The 20064-nt window shown below is 42.9% G+C and overlaps 1 protein-coding gene across 8 annotated transcripts in view; it reads right to left on the bottom strand.

Moving 5' to 3' along the window:
• Positions 1-5697: 5697 nt before the first annotated feature.
• Phtf2 (putative homeodomain transcription factor 2) overlaps positions 5698-20064 on the bottom strand; it is a 115343-nt gene continuing 100976 nt past the window's right edge. For 7 of the 8 annotated variants that reach the window (XM_063285711.1, XM_063285710.1, XM_063285713.1 and 4 more), the window contains 4 exons: positions 14068-14223; positions 12563-12658; positions 8746-8871; positions 5805-8139 (listed from right to left, as the gene is read on the bottom strand). In XM_063285711.1, coding sequence (XP_063141781.1) covers positions 8119-8139; positions 8746-8871; positions 12563-12658; positions 14068-14223 — 399 coding nt within the window. In that variant the 3' untranslated portion in view covers positions 5805-8118. Of the gene's footprint in view, positions 8140-8745; positions 8872-12562; positions 12659-14067; positions 14224-20064 lie in introns of all 8 variants that reach the window. The other variant, NM_001106577.2, reaches the window with a different exon arrangement.

Here is a 20064-nt window from a genome sequence, read left to right as displayed (position 1 = left end):
CTTCCCCTGCCGGTGTAGAGCAGAGTTTCCTAAACCTTTCCTACCTATATCCTCTAGCCCTTCCTAGAGGCCCAGAGGCCATACTCAAATTAGAGCAGAATTGCGTACGACTGGGTGGGAGGCCTGACCAGATCAACGGGTGAACAACACGACACTCGCAGCTCCCTCATCCCCAGAGGGAGCTTTAACAGTCAACGAGGCCAGTGTGGTGCTCTGGTGAGTAGGCCCGACTGAACCTGAAGATAGTGGCGGGAACTCATCCTGTTCAACACAGTAGACTCCATAACACTCAGCACCAAATTACTGACAGCAAGAGGATGGTGATGAGTAGGAAGCCAAAGTCATGTTAACCCAAGGTCTGCACTTCCAAGGAAGAGGATGAGACCAATACCTCTGCAAATAAAACCCTAGATACAGAGCTCAAGGAAGGCACGGACTGGTCACAGCATTTGGAAACCAATCTGCCTTCCCATAAAGCACTTCCCCAAGTACGGAAGTTAGGAAAAGTAAAAATTCTCTTATATGCCGGACTGATCAAAAACTTGCAGGGTTTTAAACTAAGATTAAAACATAACCCCCAGACTCTTGAAAACCTGTCATGAATATTTATTCATAACTACAGGCAGTCATTCGGTTAAGAGAGTTGAGAGTTGGACTTAACATTAAAGGCAAGAGGAAAACAAAGCCAAGCGGTTAGGTTCTAGATAATCTGTCGAATGGCATCGAAAAGGAGGACTATGACAACATGTGGCGTTGAGTTCTTCTAGTCCTAGGAGGTGAGAATATGTTCAACGCGTAGAAGCTACACTTCCTGTGGATGGTACAGAAGCAACCACACTTCCCTCCAAAGGAGGGGAAAGACGTGAAGAGCTAATTAGAAAGGGGAAAGGTCGAGGCTAAACAACATTTGCCCGACGCCTCTTTAGGTTAAATTCGTTTTGCTTACTCTAGGAGACAAGGGTGTGTTGACTGTGACAATCGGAGACACCTGCACAGGATGCAGGTCTCGGTCACAACCACCTAGGACTAACTCTGAGGTGGAATAGCCCAGCCTGCCGACCTTGCACTCGCCTTCACTGCTCTGCTACCCTGGGGCAGTTTCCAACTTCTCTTCTCCTTTCTGCTTTATGATTTGACATAACTCATAACTTCCCCTGGTCTCTGCTTTCCCGGCCTCTCTGCTTATTGACACTAATAACAGACACTAACTCAATGACAAGTCTCAGAGCATACCATACCCAACAGCCAAAACATCTTCGGGCTGCTACAGGGCCAGGCTCCAAGCACCGACCCATTCAGCTAGAACTGAGGGGAGATCAGGAGGCTGGCAAGCTCGCTAACAGGTAACTACAGAAACTAGCTCCTGGATAAGAGCAGGGGATAGTGTAGGCTTAGATTTTTTTTAAAACCTACTTTTAATAAGGGTTCTTAAATGCTTTAGCGTTCTTTCCAGCCCACCGCCCACGAAAGGTTGTGGAAAGAGAAGGTTAATAGGGCAAAGGAGGATGTGGACCTGTTTAGAAATAGTTCTTTGTGGATGAAGCAAAGAAGTGCAGGCTGACAGGAACTGGATGTAGATCTCTCCTGAGAGACACAGCCAGAATACGGCAAATACATAGGCGAATGCCAGCAGCAAACCACTGAACTGAGAACGGGACCCCCGTTGAAGGAAACAGAGAAAGGACTGAAAGAGCTTGAAGGGGCTCAAGACCCCATATGAACAACAATGCCAAGCAACCAGAGCTTCCAGGGACTAAGCCACTACCTAAAGACTATACATGGACTGACCCTGGACTCTGACCTCATAGGTAGCAATGAATATCCTAGTAAGAGCACCAGTGGAAGGGGAAGCCCTGGGTCCTGCTAAGACTGAACCCCCAGTGAACGGGATTGTTGTGGGGAGGGCGGTAATGGGGGGAGGATGGGGAGGGGAAGCCCATATAGAAGGGGAGGGGGCTAGGGAGGATTTTGGCCCGGAAACCGGGAAAGGGAATAACAATTGAATACCCAAGTTAATAAAGATGGAGAAAAAAAATAAAAGAAATAGTTCTTTGGAGCAAATCTAATCTTATTGTCAGGATCTCAGCAGTTCAGTCCACAAGAATCAGCAGCGACTCATATACACCATTCACGAATCAGCGACAGCATGTTGAAAAGCCACAAGGCTCTGCCAATTGGCCCAAGTCCAAGGGAGTGGCAAGAAGCCACCGGTGGCCTGAATCTGCAGAAAAGCAGGAAGACCTCGGAACATCATCAGGAGATTTTGGTACATCTCTTTTTATGAAGTCACCACAAATGATGATCTATAAAGAATGTTAAGGCATACCAATACCATCCAGAGTCATCAGAGAAGACCATGGTCAGCAAAGCCCAATGGTGACCAGCAAAGAACGGCAAGGTGTACCAATGCCATCCACCATCATCCACGTCCGTTGGGCTGCATTTATATCCTTGCTAAACATCTTGTTCTCTCAAGCAGCCGCTCTAACAAAATATCACGTGCCCTTTTCCCAGGCTGCCTCCAGAAAACCACGTCTGTTCTTAGCAAAAACATCCCATCCTCCCATGTGTCTGCTTCACCAAAAATACCCCCTCCTAAGACAATTTCCAGAAAAACATCATGTGCCACAACTCTTCTCCCAAGAAACCAGAAATTTTCACTTCAGGGCAGCAAGCCCAGGTCACTCAACCCTCAGACCCAACTACTCTGTCACACTCCAGACTCATTTGAAATCTAAATGGTTCATCGCCTTGGGAAAGAATAAGCTAAAGACAGCAACAGAGGACTGGTGTCACTGTAGGGGTGGTCAGGGAGAGGTCACAGGACAATGGCTCCTTCGGGCAGCTGAGAACAAGATTATCCTTTTGCAAGATCCATTTTTCTGGGAAGTTGCGGGGGGGAGATGCCAATAATAAAAGTCTGACAGAAGAGCTTGAAGGTGATGAGGAGGGTTGGAGTCGCCAGCGTTGGGACCCTGTACACCATGAGGCAGAAGGGAAGGAACAACATTGACAAACTTGAGACTCAGGTCCCAGTGGTACCTTGATAAGCATCGATACAAGTCCTGTATGCTCCAGCAGTGCAGGGTGAGCCAAGGGAGGTGAAGGACCGAGAGTGGACCGCAGGCAGACTCTCCTCTGTGTGTGTGTGTGTTGGGGTGGGGGGTGGGCACACATCAGATATTCTGCTTATCAGATATTTACAATCCCAAACAGCATCGAAATTACAGTTATGAAGTAGTCATGAAATAGCTTTGTGGTTGAGGGTCACCGTAACCTGAGAAACTGTATTACAGGGCTGCAGGGTTGGGAAGGTTGAGAACCAAGGCTCTAGGGTGTTGGTGCTGGACCCCGAGGGGACAGAGCTAACAAAGAGTAGGTAGGATGGCAAACACACCTCAGAGTCTGGCAGGAGTGTTTGTGAAAGGCTGTTACTTGCAGACTTACAGGGAGTCGATGCCTGTATCTTTCTTCCTTCCATTTACTTAGCGACACTCCCCTGTGCCTGCATGTACATACACACAACTTCAGAGGACAACTTGTGAACGGCCCCTTCCTTCCATGTGGGTCTCAGGCATTGGTAGCAAGTGTCTCAACCTCTGAGCCATCTCACCAGCCCAGGGTAACGTTCCCCCTATTGTAAACAATTTCTGGTTGGCAGAGCAATGGTATTTGTGTATATATGTCATTGTAATGACCTTTCACTCACCTGCCCCCTTCACTGCCATCTACCCTGCTCTTGCTGGACTCCTTCTTCCCACAAACAGTACTCCTCCTCTGCTTTCTGGAGCTGTTCCTGCTGGCTTTAGATTTCTCCCTGCATTCTAATAGTCCCCTTCAAGTTCATGTCCTATAGTGTCTATCACGTATAAAAACACATGTACTCGAACCTAGAGTTCACTGAGGGAAAGCATGCAAACATTTGAGTTATTTTGCTTTCAAGTTCAATCCTCAGGAAGAAAAGCAATTCAATGTAAAAGACCTCATCTCTACCACTTAGATGAGGCATGACTTAACCAGCAGGGGGCATTTGACACTGAAACACTATTGGTTTATCTTGGAATTTTTGTCAACTGACCGCGGGCCACCACTAACTTGTCTCATTGAGAAAGGGGAAGAGGAGTGTCTCTCCACACAACCAACCTTCTATCAACTCCTGGGCTAAGTATTTAGCCTGTGTTCCCACAAACTCTTCTAATAGCCCCCAAAATTGAGTATTCCCATCCATAGGGGGCAGCTGGGAACATCCGAGCTTGGGGAGTATAGGGCAGGAGAGGATAAACTAAAGTATGTTTGAAAATGCCACAATGACACCATTACATGCTTAAACATTAAACAAGAAAAGCCAAGGTCAGAGACTAAGACCGAGAGGCAATGTTGTTCTCAGGAGGACACACGGGAGGCTATGCAGAGATTGGTTAGTTTACACGTGGGCTTCTTTGTTCTTCCCAGAATATTTTCCTACGGTTAAGGATTTTGGTTAGTCAACATGCCACCAGGAATGACACCTGCAATGGGAGCATGGACCACATGGGTTGTCATTACCTGTGCAACTGTGGACAAGCGAAACCTATCTTTGTGGCCTGTGGTCTACCCCATCTTTTCGGTCTAATGAGGCCTTTGCATGGGGGGGGTGTGTAAGGGCCCTTGATTCAACCCATTTATCTACTCCTTACAAAGACCAGCCCACAATTACACCTAAGCTTTCAATCCCATTTCACAGTCTTCAGAGATAAGGGGCCAGAAAGGGAGTTAACAGACCACGCCCATGTAATCACATGATGAAGTTTCTGATACAGTTTCTAACTGCAGAACTCAGGAAATCCCATGGGTTTCCAAAGTGGTGGGGGGTCCTAGAAGGTGGGTGTCCCTCAGTGGGGGCAACTGCTCCGCCCCCTCTTCCCCCCCCCCCCCCCCGTCTTCACTCTCCCTAATATCTCTTTGGAAAACTTTCCGTGGATTTTACGAACTGCTTAAACAAGCCAAGTAAACCAGTGCACAGCATTGCTGGAACCCGCTTCTCAAGCAGACATCCTACTACTGAGCTTGCTTGGCCCCGAAGTGACAGGAACTGGGCCTCCAGTCTCTGTGGGGATAGTGTTAGATTGGGTTAGTGACACTCTTGGTTCATGTCTGATATGGGGCTGTTATGTGGAGCACTATGTGAAAGCAGAAACAAGGCTTTCTTACCCCGAGCAGCCTCCTAGCTTCGCCAGAAAGTACTGTGATGGAGTATGCAGAGTGATTCAGTCAGCATCCGTGCTAGTATTTGTAGGGTGGCAGGAGAAAGGTGACAATGTGATAGAGTGGCTAACGTAAGTGTAGCCATCTTGCTAATCCTGAAGTCTCAGAGAAGAGTCCCTAAAAGAGCTAGTTCAAAGTAAGCTCACAGTAAGTGTGATGTAGCCTGGATGATCCCTGATTAATCTGAGCCCCGTGGACAATTGTGTCCATCAAGTAACAAATATCTGAATGTTTAACTTGCTGGCTGTAATCTCTCAGCGTGACTCATGTGGCCAAACTGTGTTTAAAAATACCACTGTCCTGCTACTAAACTTGAACATTCCAAGCCACAGTGAGTTTCTTATATTCTCATAGAAAAGGCCACGTGTCACCCAGGTACAGCATCCTGGTACATACACGGTTACCCTATCATGTTATCAGGACTTGAACAACATACAAAGTGTTGAGGTATACTTAAAACTTTATTTTCACCGCCCCTGTCTAAAGGTTGTAACTAGGGTTTATATTACAGTAAATACAAAAATCAACCCACACATGTAACTTAAAATAACACACACAAATCAGCCTTAGAATGTTTTATTTTAAACTTGCTGTTCAAACTTTTAAAAACACGCAGCAAAGAAACAGCACACAGCATCCGCCATGATTGTGCCTCCGAGTTGCTTCTTCTCTATGATGTGATTGGTTACATTTCAACTTCTTACATCCACGGTGTCTGTACAGGCAGGGCTGTCACTCACTACTCTGAAATGGCTCTGGGAACATTACGAAGCTGCTTAACACACTTTGCTTTTAGTATTCTACTGCTGCCCATGCTAACGGCACGACCGATACATCATGTTCTGACAGGTATACTGTACAATCGACCCCAACTACAGCAAACACAACTGTGACCTAAAGCAAGCATGTTCCTAAGTCAGGATTCTCAGCTAGTTGGCTCAAAAATACTTCCAACTTGAAATAAGTTTTTTTTAAAGATACAATAATCTCACTTTATTCCTAACAGAACTCATGCTGTACTTTTTTATTCTCAAAATATATTTGATATACTCTGTGCAAAATGTTAAGTTCTGTATAGGTATGTACCTTATTTTGAAAAAGTTTATAAAATATAGTGCCTAAAAACAACCTCAACATTAGACAATAGGAAGGAAGAAACATATGAGACAAAGCCTAATTCTTCACATGGGAAACTAAGTGTGTTCTTAAAGCTCCAGCAATACATTCCTTGAACAACACTCAGAATGCACTTTGGTCATTATGGGACGTCTTAGAACAGGCAAACGGAACACAACGCTGTCTGCTGTTTCCTATACAAAGAGCCCTCTACAGTGAGGCTTAACTGAGGCTGCTCAAAGGAATGGGAAGAGAAACATTTAACACATGGCTCTGCTCGCTACACATTCCTGATTTTAAAAGTGATTTGGGAATTAGAACTGCACCAATCAAATAAATTATTTACAATTAATTATTTTAAAGACCATAAAATATGTTAAAAATATGAATATATTCAGTATGACTTTGCACCAAGAAAACCCTAGATTGTTTCAAATAATTTCTTTGTTTTAGAAACCAAATGCTTGGCTTAAACAAAACAAAACAAAAAAAAAAATCAGAAAAACATTTTGTTTCATGTAATTCTTAAAACACTACTGATTGTACAAATGTAACGACTTAGGATGAAGGCCAGACATAGGGACTATCATATCTGCCCTATTTACCAAGGGGAAACATGATAGCTCCCACCGCACGCTTGGCCAGTTACCGGAGGGGAGAGCAGCTAGCTTTCCATGTTAAAAGCGTCTAAAAATAGCCCTTACGTCATGGAGCTGGGAAGGGGTGCACCAGATTAAATTTGGAGGCTAGAACTGGTAGGCTGAAGCTGTCTTTTTGGAAAATTTGGAAATTTTATAACTAGCAATCAGATAAATATTCTGTTGGTTCTTAACTTGATTCTTAAGCTTTAAGTGTGGTAGGAACAGCATACGCTAGAGTGTACCATGGGGAATTCTAGAGTAAACGTAACGCACTTTAGTAATAACAGTAGGCACTTCACTTGTGAGATGAGGACGGACCTCACTCAAAAGGATACCATATTACGCCCTGGTACACTGTCGCATATCCACGTGAGACATACACCCAAAGGAACCATTTTAAAAAGTGCACATTTGAGCATGCACAGTCGGAGCTGTGCAAACAGCCCAGTGTTTAAATAAATACACTTATTACTAATTAATTCTTATCAAAATATTTTACAGTATGGTAACCATTTACGATTATTGCTCCGTTAAGAGTTTATCGTGAAAGAGCACTTGTTGACCTGTTACATAATACTATATATTAATACTGAAGGGCGCATCCACTGCAGCTTACTCAGTCTGCATCCCAGGACTGTTCTGAAATTACTTCAAGAGCGGTCCTGAGTGGATCCTGGTTTACCAGAGAAAATGTGTTTAGCTTAGACCAATGCACTATTTCAGAGTTAAAGACGTTTTCCTCAAGTAAGGCAAGTTCACGGCATTGATGAAGAAATAGTGCTTAGTGATGGCTTCTGTTTTCACAATCTGTTGGTCAGTTACTTGTTAACAATTACCAGGACCTCAGGTATCTGGATCAGTTTTGCCACCCTTTCAACAATTAAGAACTTCAATGCTTAAAACGGACTAAATGTTTAAAAAGAAAAAAAGAAAGAAAACAAACACACATACAACAAAACAGAACAAAACCAGTGAACACGTAAAATAAATATAAGAATTGCACAATACAGTCTGATGTAAACACTTCGTTCCCAGCAGACTCCTGGAGCAGATCAGCGACCGCTCCATCAGCACTCATGTTCTGGCCACTGGGCTACATCTCCAGTTCTCTCAACTGTCATGATTTGATCTTCCACAGCTATAAAAAATTGCAAGTCAAGATGGTCACTGATATGGAGGCTTATGTCTGACTACACATTAGCCTTACACTGCACTTGAAAGTCCCGTGACTCCTCCCTTCATCCTTCCAAGATGAACTCACCTGAAGCACAGTGGTGAGGGTCAGATGTCCCCTTTGCTTTAACTGAGAAATGTCAACATACATCGACTACTTGTTTAATATGCTATTTCTACCCACTGCTAACATTTATTTGTGCATCTACTGGAGTATGTATCCACTACTATAAAAATAATACATTTTGGCCAACAAAAGAATTTCTTCATAGTTGAATGACTAGAATCAGTTTCAATTAAGGAGGAAAAACTGTTCCTCTTACCTTAGAATATGAATATATACATATGTATGTATACATATATATGTATGTGTGTGTGTATCCTACATATAATGATTCTATTCCAAATTACAAGTTCTACTACTATGAGAAGCCATGACATATAAAGTCTCCTAAGTTAAATGTGAAGCCACTGTAAGCCACTGTACACAAACTTGCCAAAACGACCCTAGTGTGCCAATCTCAAGAGTGACAGGGTAAAGAAAATAAAATAAAAAGTTGCAGGCTGTTACCTTTAAATTAAATCCAAGCAAGTCACTTATGACACCGGAGACAGCTGACAGGATGACAACCTGGGTGATGTTGTATAGCAGTGGGTTCATTGTGAGTCCGTACAACCTGAAGGGACTGTCCAGCTCCTATCGAAAAGACGACACGTCAGTTAACTTAAACTCTCACTGTGCGAGAGTTAGAAATCTACAGAAAGGACAAGCTCGTCTAAACAGGAGATGAGTAAATTTTAATAGTTTTTTTTTTCCTTCAAGAAAAGTGACTTCCTTTAAAACTGTAGGCAGTCAGAGAATGCGTGGGGAATCAGAGCTGGAGTAGTCACTGAAAGAGAACACTACTCTTGTAGAACACCACTACTCTTGTAGAACACTACTCTTGTGGAACACTACTCTTGTGGACCACTACTCTTGTGGAACACTACTCTTGTGGACCACTACTCTTGTGGAACACTACTCTTGTAGACCACTACTCTTGTAGAACACTACTCTTGTAGACCACTATTCTTGTAGACCACTACTCTTGTGGAACACTACTCTTGTGGAACACTACTCTTGTGGACCACTACTCTTGTGGAACACTACTCTTGTGGAACACTACTCTTGTGGAACACTACTCTTGTAGACCACTACTCTTGTAGAACACTACTCTTGTGGAACACTACTCTTGTGGAACACTACTCTTGTGGAACACTACTCTTGTAGACCACTACTCTTGTGGAACACTACTCTTGTGGAACACTACTCTTGTGGAACACTACTCTTGTGGAACACTACTCTTGTAGACCACTACTCTTGTAGAACACTACTCTTGTAGAACACTACTCTTGTGGAACACTACTCTTGTGGAACACTACTCTTGTAGAACACTACTCTTGTGGAACACTACTCTTGTGGAACACTACTCTTGTGGAACACTACTCTTGTGGAACACTACTCTCTTGTAGACCACTACTCTTGTGGAACACTACTCTTGTGGAACACTACTCTTGTGGAACACTACTCTCTTGTAGACCACTACTCTTGTGGAACACTACTCTTGTGGAACACTACTCTTGTAGAACACTACTCTTGTGGAACACTACTCTTGTGGAACACTACTCTCTTGTAGACCACTACTCTTGTGGAACACTACTCTTGTGGAACACTACTCTTGTGGAACACTACTCTTGTAGAACACTACTCTTGTGGAACACTACTCTTGTGGAACACTACTCTCTTGTAGACCACTACTCTTGTGGAACACTACTCTTGTGGAACACTACTCTTGTGGAACACTACTCTTGTAGAACACTACTCTTGTGGAACACTACTCTTGTGGAACACTACTCTCTTGTAGACCACTACTCTTGTGGAACACTACTCTTGTGGAACACTACTCTTGTGGAACACTACTCTTGTAGAACACTACTCTTGTGGAACACTACTCTTGTGGAACACTACTCTTGTGGAACACTACTCTTGTGGAACACTACTCTTGTGGAATACTACTCTTGTAGACCACTACTCTTGTGGAACACTACTCTTGTAGAACACTACTCTTGTGGAACACTACTCTTGTGGAACACTACTCTTGTAGACCACTACTCTTGTAGACCACTACTCTTGTAGAACACTACTCTTGTGGAACACTACTCTTGTGGAACACTACTCTTGTAGAACACTACTCTTGTAGAACACTACTCTTGTGGAACACTACTCTTGTGGAACACTACTCTTGTGGAACACTACTCTCTTGTAGACCACTACTCTTGTGGAACACTACTCTTGTGGAACACTACTCTCTTGTAGACCACTACTCTTGTGGAACACTACTCTTGTGGAACACTACTCTTGTAGAACACTACTCTTGTGGAACACTACTCTTGTGGAACACTACTCTCTTGTAGACCACTACTCTTGTGGAACACTACTCTTGTGGAACACTACTCTTGTGGAACACTACTCTTGTAGAACACTACTCTTGTGGAACACTACTCTCTCGTAGACCACTACTCTTGTAGACCACTACTCTTGTAGAACACTACTCTTGTAGAACACTACTCTTGTAATGATTAGCATCATTAGCCAAGTCTTCCGAGAACATTAATATTTGAATAAAAACACTTATTTGAGTTAATTTATCTTCAGATATACAATTTACTGATTGACTGGAAGATTAAAATATTAAAAGGTCTGTTATATGCCAGGCACCATACTGGCTCTGAGAAGACAAAATTCAGTCCTAGAGCTGAAAGACTGTAGTTTAGTAAACATGCAAACAATTAAACAATGGGGTCCTTCACCAGAGCCCAGTGGCCATGGTTACAAAGGCGGGGCTGAAGAAAGGCCCTCCCTAGAGCCACAGCAAAGGTGTGAGCTCTGTCAGAGCCCAAACACAAGGCAGGACACTGACTCCTAGAACTGGTTTCCCCTTAGGCAGACGACTATAAGCTAAAAATAAAGGGACCTGAGACAGGAGAGCATGGTGGTAGTAAGTGGAAAGGATCTCTGGGCTGGCAATGTGGAAGAAAAGGAGCAGCAGCTCCAAAAGCAAGAATGTTTTAGGTTCATGTGCCAGATCCTCATGTAAGACACAAGGGTCTCATGGAGGGCAGGCAGTCCTGATCAGGAAAGGGCATTGGCTACAGAGTACCTGGCCTCAGAACCATGGCCTTGTGAATTTCTCGGCCATGGAAAGTGGGAGAGAGGATACATAAGTCACATTAAGGCCCAGGCTCTGGACTGGACCAAAGGAGACCAAGCATGGTGACTGTCCCCGCTTTACAGTTTAATAGTCCCTGCTGGAAGTCAGAGCCCAGCACCTGAGGATGCCCAACACAAAAGACTAAGCCATCAATTCATGGTATCTTTTTGGCAAAAAAAAAAAGGGGGGGGGGAGGGAAAGGGATAGGAGATGTGTCTGTATTCTCTAAAACCTATCATAAGATCTTTTTAAAGGAAACAGCTTAAAAGAAAGCAGTTAATAATTGCTATTTTACTATCTCCTTTTCTACCTCTTAAACTTTTGATGTCCGATTTCCTGTGAGGTACATACTCAATCAATACCTTAGCTGACAGAGGACTAACCTCCTATCACTGGGTCACAACTAATTTCATACTGTTCTCTGAAGTAGTATGCTCGACTAGTTATAAAGACTGAGATTCTTAAATATGTTTTTGTTTTAACAAAGAAAAGCAGTATGCCGAGAGCCAGGCCTGGTGGCACATCATAATCCCAGCACTCGGGAGACTGAGACCCGGAGTTACAAGTTTGAAGTCACCTTGGGAAGCACTTAATACTGAGCCAATCAGAGCAACACACTAAAACCCTGTTGCAAAAATTAATAAAAAAAAAATTCTAATTTCTAAGGATATTATGACATCAAACATAAAAGACTATAGTCTGACTTATCAAAAACAATTTTCAAGTTAAACATTTCCTGAGGATCTGTACATATAACCATGACATTCATGGCTTTTTGAGCTAACGTGGGCCAAGCGGAAGACTGCTCTGTGAAATCTAAGATGAAAAACTACCGAGTCAACCTCTAGCCTCCTTCTGTGAAATGTTTTCTAATATTCTAGGTGAAATACATTAAAAACATACACACATACAAAAGTCAAACAAGCAAACATAGCAACCCCCCATTAGTAAACTTCCAGACTTTCCAATGAATTATATGGGCCACTTGAGCAGTGGAGACACAACCCGAGTGAGGGCATATGCTCGCCCAGATGCCGTCTGGGAGCCATAGGTAGTAGGTAGACGGAAGGCAGAAGACAGACCAAGGCACGTCTCGGCCCAGCACACCCGCCCGTTTCAACTCAGCGCTTTGCTTACCTTTAGTAGCTTAGTAGCCAGCTTTAAAACATTGTTCACAAGGGTCAGCTCCTCCTTCTTGTTAGGTTTCTTCTCCATTTTCAAGTAGAGGTTTATCTTTTATACAGAAAGCCCCATGGGCAAGATCATTTTAGATGGTAATATATGTGTTTTTCGTTTACAGTGCTGGGGACTACACCCAGGGCCTTATGTGTGATACACAATCACTTTACCAATGAGCTACATCCCCAGCTCTCACTCCTAAGAGATCTGAATGGCGGTGACCAAAATATTAACAGCGGTTCTCTGAGTATTAATATTAAATGATTATAATATTTAACCACTATTATACATTTCAAATTTTATAATAGACCTATTTTATAATAAGAAAACTTAAAACTTAAAAAGGTAAACATTGTATTCTCAGGGCCAGATCAACTTAGAGAATGAACAGCAACAGAATAGACTCACCAAGTTGGTTCATGATTTTTATTATAAAAGTGATAAAAAACATTTGCATATCTTTATTATCTACTCCCTACTAGATACTTTGGGGGTCCCTGCCCAGTTCTGTTCCTTTCTGTGTAAAGGGTCTAACTCCAAGCCTCTGTCACACACTCATCTGATCCACCTTCCCACTGTACTCTGACAGCCACAACTCCAACAGAACCAACAGCCAATGCATGAACTGTGGGACTAACAATGCATCTGCCAGTCGTTCTAGGTGCTGTGAGCTGGACACCTGCTAATGCCAAGGCAGATGTCATAGGAAACAAACCCAAGTAGTACAGGGTACTGAGTGTGCAGGGCGAACTGGACAGGAGTGCAGGGGATGAGTCGAGATGCCATCAGCGTCACAGTCAGTGTGAGGGAAGTGGCTGATCTGTCTAACTCCACAAGACCCCAGGACTGCTGGAGATGATTATCTTTAGTGGTAACGCTCCTCTTCATCTAATCAAGCCTATTTAACTACTGAATAGTTAAAGAACAAGCTCTTCCCAACTAAAACATTCAAACAGGCTCATTAGCAAACATTTCTTTTGTACAATTCTTATGAAGTAGCAAGAGGAAATATTTAGCAAACTCATATAAAATAAAATCAATTATCAAAATTACTATGCTTTATTCTCTGCTGAATAAAAATTTAAACTATCTAATGTGGTTCTGTTACACTGCAAAGCCATCGTGTCCCACTAATGTTTTAAAATCTATCATTTTTGTAATACTATTCCTTCCTACCAAAGGAACATAGGACATGAAAACAGCAGATTAATTTGAAATTTGGATCAAGGCAGACACATTGAAAAAATGGTTGTGTACTCTGAAAACATAAGCTTAGCTCTAGAGCATAAATGACCTGTCCGACGGCTAGTGGGGACAGGTGCTTTATGCCAAGACTGGAGACCTGAGTTGGATCCCAAAATATGCATGCTAGAAGGAGAGAACCACATCGGCAAGCCGTCCTCCCTCTCTCCCCGCCTCCCACAGCTGGAGCGCAGGCAGAGCCTGGCTCGTGATGAACTCACCTGCTCTGTGAGTAATATTGAGGTATTGCTGTATTTTTTGCTGGTTTCTGATCCGAGAGTGACAAACCTCAGGAGAAACAGTGACAGGGAGATGCACCAGATCGCCAGCTCCCAGTTGTAGTGACAGTCGAGGAAGATCTCATGCACGTGGAGCAGCTGGGAAGGCATGAGAACAACATGGGAAGCAGCACTGTGGGCGGGCCAGGTTACTTCAAACGTAGTGTTGTGTGTAAAGCATATTGATCAAGAGATACTCAGGCATACCACAAGTATGGACACTAATATAACCAACAGCTATGGATTCTACCAGTTTTGTTGAATCTTAATTTTACAGTATGTACTTCAGATTTTTTAAAAAAGTAAATGTTTCAAATTATTTCAGTTAAAACCTTTAGATCCAACACTCCACTCTACTCCCAAGGTAAATTTTGTGTTTAATTTTTTCCAGGCAGGCTTTTAATAATTTAGAAAGAATATTCATCCTGTGGTTATATTTCTCCTTCCTTAGTACTGAGAACACAACGCTGCCAGCATTTTCTGTAGGGTACGGATGTGCTCTACTTCTCTGACGGTGGCAGGCCGTCAAGCTTCAGCAGCCATCTTTAAACTACGGTCTTTTATCTACATCGGACTGCTATGGCACAGTACCCAACATCATATCCACTTTACTTCCTTTCTCACATTCGTTTGTTTACTCTCCCAAGGGAGGGGGAGGAGACGTGTGTGCATGCCACAGTGCATGCATATGTAATGATCAGGACAGTTCTCGGGGCTCAGGGCTCTCCATCCGCCATGCTGGTTCTGGGAACTGAACTCAGACCATCAGGCTTAGAAGCAACCACCCTTGCCCACGGTGACATATTACCAGTTCCAGTTTAATTTTGATTCCACTGAACCTTATTTCTAAGACTTACCAGTATCGAAGCACTCAAATTTAAATTAGTTCATTTTAATGCATATGATTATTTTAGACTACTCCAAAAATTAAAGTTCACCTCGTCAATTTCTTTATCACCAACAATGCGGCAGCACTGTGCATCCTTGTGCAGAGATGCAAGGCTTCCTTTGGGTATTAGTCTGCAGGGTAAGACTACTAGCTCATACATAGGTAGTCTCTCCCTCGACTCTGTAGGTGGAACATACTTATCTCCACACAGTGGAGGCGCTGTGTGTTCAGCCATGTCTCCCTCAGTTTTGTTTACATCTGTCTAACTTCTTACGCTTGCCACCCTTGTGGGTGTAAATGCACTCTACTCTCATTACCTTCATTTTAACTTTCCCTGAAACTTGGGGAAGACAAGAATGCTCCCTCTTGGTGGCCACCGGGTTTCTCTCTGAGTTATCTTTTATATTTTATAACTTTCCCGTGAGGATGCTTTTCTCTCTGACTTGAGAAGACAGATCTACAGCATTCCCACTGACGTCATTGTGTTTGCCCGTGTTTTCCCGGAGGCTACCGTGTCTCAGATGGTGCCCTCTGCAGCACAGACTTTTCATTTGTGGCTGAACTTAAAACTGTGATGCTTATATTTCAATCTTTTTCTATTTAGAATTTATTCTCAAGAATGAAATACTTTTAATTTACTTCAGTCTTGTTTCCCGTCCCTATCCCGTAGCCCCTTCATCACGTGTCTTGCACGGGTTTGCAGCCCTCTACCTCATCTATTGGACATTCCATTTCTTTATTAACAGCACAGTCCTCCTGTACTTTGGAAACAATTCTGATCTCTAGTCAAGCAACTTGTTCCTCAAAGCTCCGGACTGTTCTTGCCTTTGTGCTTCCTGATGAATTCCAGAAAGCTTAACAAACTTAAACAAACAAACAAAGGCAGGGTGTGAAATCAAATGCCTTTAATTCTCGAACTCAGGAGGCAGGGGCAGGTGCAAGGCCTGAGCTCAACGCCAGCCTGGTCTACAAAGCAAGTTCCAGGACAGCCAGGGCTACACAGAGAAACCCTGTCTCAAACAAATAAACAAACCAAAATATAAAGAAATAATCCAAGCAACAACAATATAGCATTCTGTTTATCTACACGGGATTGTGATCCCAACTGTCCCCTGAGGACTGAAGATGGCCGGTGTACATATAAACATGTATACTGTCATGGTAAAGTGTCACAGGGAACCCATTATTTTATATGATTAACAATACAGATTGGGAAAAGATCTTTACCAATCCTACATCTGATAGAGGGCTAATATCCAAAATATACAAAGAACTCAAGAAGTTAGACTCCAGAGAGCCAAATCATCCTATTAAAAAATGGGTACAAGGGGTTGGGGATTTAGCTCAGTGGTAGAGCGCTTGCCTAGGAAGCGCAAGGCCCTGGGTTCGGTCCCCAGCTCCAAAAAAAGAACCAAAAAAAAAAAAAAAATGGGTACAGAGCTAAACAAAACATTCTCAGCTGAGGATTACGCAATGGCCAAAAAGCACCTAAAGAAATGTTCAATATCCTTAGTCATCAGAGAAGTGCAAATCAAAACAACCCTGAGGTTCCACCTCACACCAGTCAGAATGGCTAAGATAAAAACTCAGGTGGATAGCAGATGCTGGCAAGGATGTGGAAAAAGAGAAACACTCCTCCATTGTTGCTGGGATTGCAAACTGGTACAACCACTCTGGAAATCAGTCTTACAGTTCCTCAGAAAATTGGACATTGAACTACCTGAGGACCCAGCTATACCTCTCCTGGGCACATACCCAAAAGATGCTACAACATACAACAAAGACACATGCTCCATTATGTTCATAGCAGCCTTATTTATAATAGCTAGAAGCTGGAAAGAACCCAGATGCCCTTCAACAGAGGAATGGATACAGAAAATGTGGTACATCTACACAATGGAGTAGTACTCAGCTATCAAAGAACAACGTCTTCATGAAATTCATAGGCAAATGGAATGAACTAGAAAATATCGTCCTGAGCGAGGTAACCCAATCATAGAAAAACACTCATTGATGTACTCATTGATAAGTGGGTATTTGCCCAAAAGCTGGAGCTACCCAAGATGCAATCCACAGACCACATGAAGCTCAAGAAGAAGGATGACCAAAATGCAGATGCTCCCATTCCTTCTTAAAAGGGGGAAAAATATTCATTGGAGGGGATATGGAAGCAAAGTTTAGAGCAGCAACTGAAGGAACGGCCATTCAGAGCCTGCCCCACATGTGGCCCCTATATATACAGCCATCAAAACTAGATAAGATTGATGAAGCTAAAAAGTGCATGCTGAAAGGGACCAGATATAGATCTCTCCTGAGAGACACATCCAGAGCATGTCCAATACGGAGGTCAATGCTAGCAGCAAACCACAGAACTAAGAACAGGACCCCCTTGGGGGAATTAGAGGAAGGATTGAAAGAGCTGAAGGAGCTTGCAACCCCATAAGAACAACAATGCCAACCAACCAGAGCTTCCAGGGACTAAACCACTACCAAAAGACTATACATGGTCTGACCCAGGGCTCCAACTGCATATGTAGCAGAGAATAGCCTTGTTGGGGCACCAGTGGAAGGGGAAGCCCTTGGTCCTGACAAGGTTGGACCCCCAGCTATGGGGGGCTAGTAAGGGGGATGGATGGGGGGGATACCCATATGGGGGAGGGGGAAGGGGAGGGGGTAGGGGTGGGGGTAGGGAGGGATTAGGGACTTATGGACAGGAAACTTGGAAGGGGAATAACGTTTGAAATGTAAGTAAAGAAATATATCTAAGAAAAAAATTTTAAAAATTCTAAAAAAAGATATTACTAAAAAAAAAAACCCCAAATACTGATAAAAGTGAAAAAGAAAATTTCACATGTAAGAGTCTGCTGAAAATCTGCAATTTGTTTTCTGCATCTATTGAGATGAGTACATGTTTCTCTTCGTTTTCCAAATGAAGTTTGTAGCTTAAACAAGCTGTATGCATGAAACTCTATTGATGGATACTCTGAGGTTAAAGACGACTGCACTGCGGGATGAGCCACCTTGGCCATGGCTTACGCTCACTGGATTACCTCATGCTCCAGGCTTTTCCTCTGTAACGCTTTGGTGAAGGACTTTCCATTTGAGAGCTTCCCTGTTCGTGCTCTCTCTGGCCCTGCGACCAAGGCTATGCATGACCTGAGCTAAGAAGGTGCTGGGGAGATGAGAAAACACCTGTCCTCTAAGTGTGAGCCTCAGATTCTGTGCTCCTAGAACCCACGTACAAACCTGGCAGCTGTGGTAAGACCTGTAATTGAGAATTCACAACTCAAATTGTGCCAGGAAAGTAGCTTAATACTGGCTTGAAATTTTTAAAAATATATAAATGTTCTTTAAAATTTCCTAAATGTATACATTTCCTCATTGCTATCTTGTTTTGTCTTGATCATATTATAGCTACATCATGTGACATTTGAGTTTTTGTTTTCTTTTTTGAGACAACCCTGCTAGCTTCTTGAACGCCTCTGTGCCTCTGCTTCCCAAGTGCAGGCATGCATTCCTACACCCTGTCTAGCTGGTAACTACTGTGTGGCCCAGCACACAGGAGAGCTTTACAAACTGTCCTTGTACACTAAAAGAATTTCACTAATTCTAAAAATATTCAGAGTCTTGGTCTCTGGAATAGTGTGTCTCCTTTTTCCTTGGATCTTTGTTAAACTGGGCAGGCTGTCGCACATCTGTGGGTTACAGAGCATGACTTCAAAATCCCAGTTCACTAAATGTGGGCTTTAACCCTCGACTGTTTTCATTTTTGATTGAAATGTCAAGAGCTGTGTTTTTCACTCAGAGGTACTACTAGTTCTTTAAAAATGTGTGTTCTTTTCTCATAGTCTTTAATCATTGTAAACAAGCTTGGTTTCCATCTTGTTTAGTCTATTGTCTGACACTGTTGACAAAGAATCCCGCTGTTTACTGATATGCTGACTCATGATGAATTTTTCTTCATGTCTTTGAGTCTATGTGGTTTTACCTCTGCTCTGTATCCAGAAGCTAAGGAACACTTTATATTAACATCTTGACATGGGAAGTTTAAGATGAGATATGAAATGCCAAATTGAGCCCTAACCCTATAGGGTTATATAGTAAGGGCAGACATAATTATATATTTCCGTGCTGACTGCCTGTTTGACAGGCACAGACGTACCTACCTTTAACAAGGCTGTAGGCTTGGGGGTTCTGACTTTAAGGTACGCTTACACAGATGCTGCTCAAGCCCTCAACTCCTAACCTCGTGCTGGCGACAGTTTACTCAAGGAACAGGAGGGTGATAGTAAACCTCACCCTCTCACCCTGGGTTGTTATAGGACTAATGTATACACATAACTGCTCTAGTTGGTAAGCCTTGATGCTTTATTGTCTTGTGAATTCATATATTCAGAATGTTCACATATACATTCATGTATATAATATAAGCTAACCCCAACCATTAGCACTACTGGTGTTTCAGAGCAGAAGTCATCTGTCTCATCTGAGGTGGATGTCTGTACTGTGTTTCAGAGCACAGACTGCTTGTTAAGTGCCTGACCACTGAGAAGTCTTTCAAAGGTGAAGCGGTCAAATCACAGTAACAGTTCAGGGAGAAGAAACTTTTAAATTAATATTAGATGCGAGAAAATTGATGGCTGGATCATTTTTAACTATTGAATTTAGGAGATAAGAACAAATACATAGATTCTAGACAGAAATTATTCACTGTACAATAATTCAATAGGCCTATTACTTATGATATAGAGAAAGATAAGATGCAATTTCTTATTCTACAGGAAGTTACAAAACACCGGTTTCATAGCTTTCTTGGGGCTGAGGAGGTGGTTCATTGGTTAAGAGCATTCACTGCTCTTGCAAAGGACACAGGTTTGGTTCCCAACACATCCAAGGTTAATAAATGTCTGTAACCCTAGTTCCAAGAGATATGATGCCATCTTCTGACCTCCAGAGGCACCAGAATAAGACAGGGTAGAGAAAAGGACACACGAGACATGAGAGAATGACAGAGATTGGGGTCGGCAGGAGAGGGCTTCTAGGGAAGTTCA

The sequence above is a fragment of the Rattus norvegicus genome, chromosome 4 (assembly GCF_036323735.1).
Source record: "Rattus norvegicus strain BN/NHsdMcwi chromosome 4, GRCr8, whole genome shotgun sequence".
Classification (NCBI taxonomy): domain Eukaryota; kingdom Metazoa; phylum Chordata; class Mammalia; order Rodentia; family Muridae; genus Rattus; species Rattus norvegicus.
Note: the sequence above shows the minus strand (reverse complement) of the source record. Positions and strands in the feature narration are given on the sequence as shown.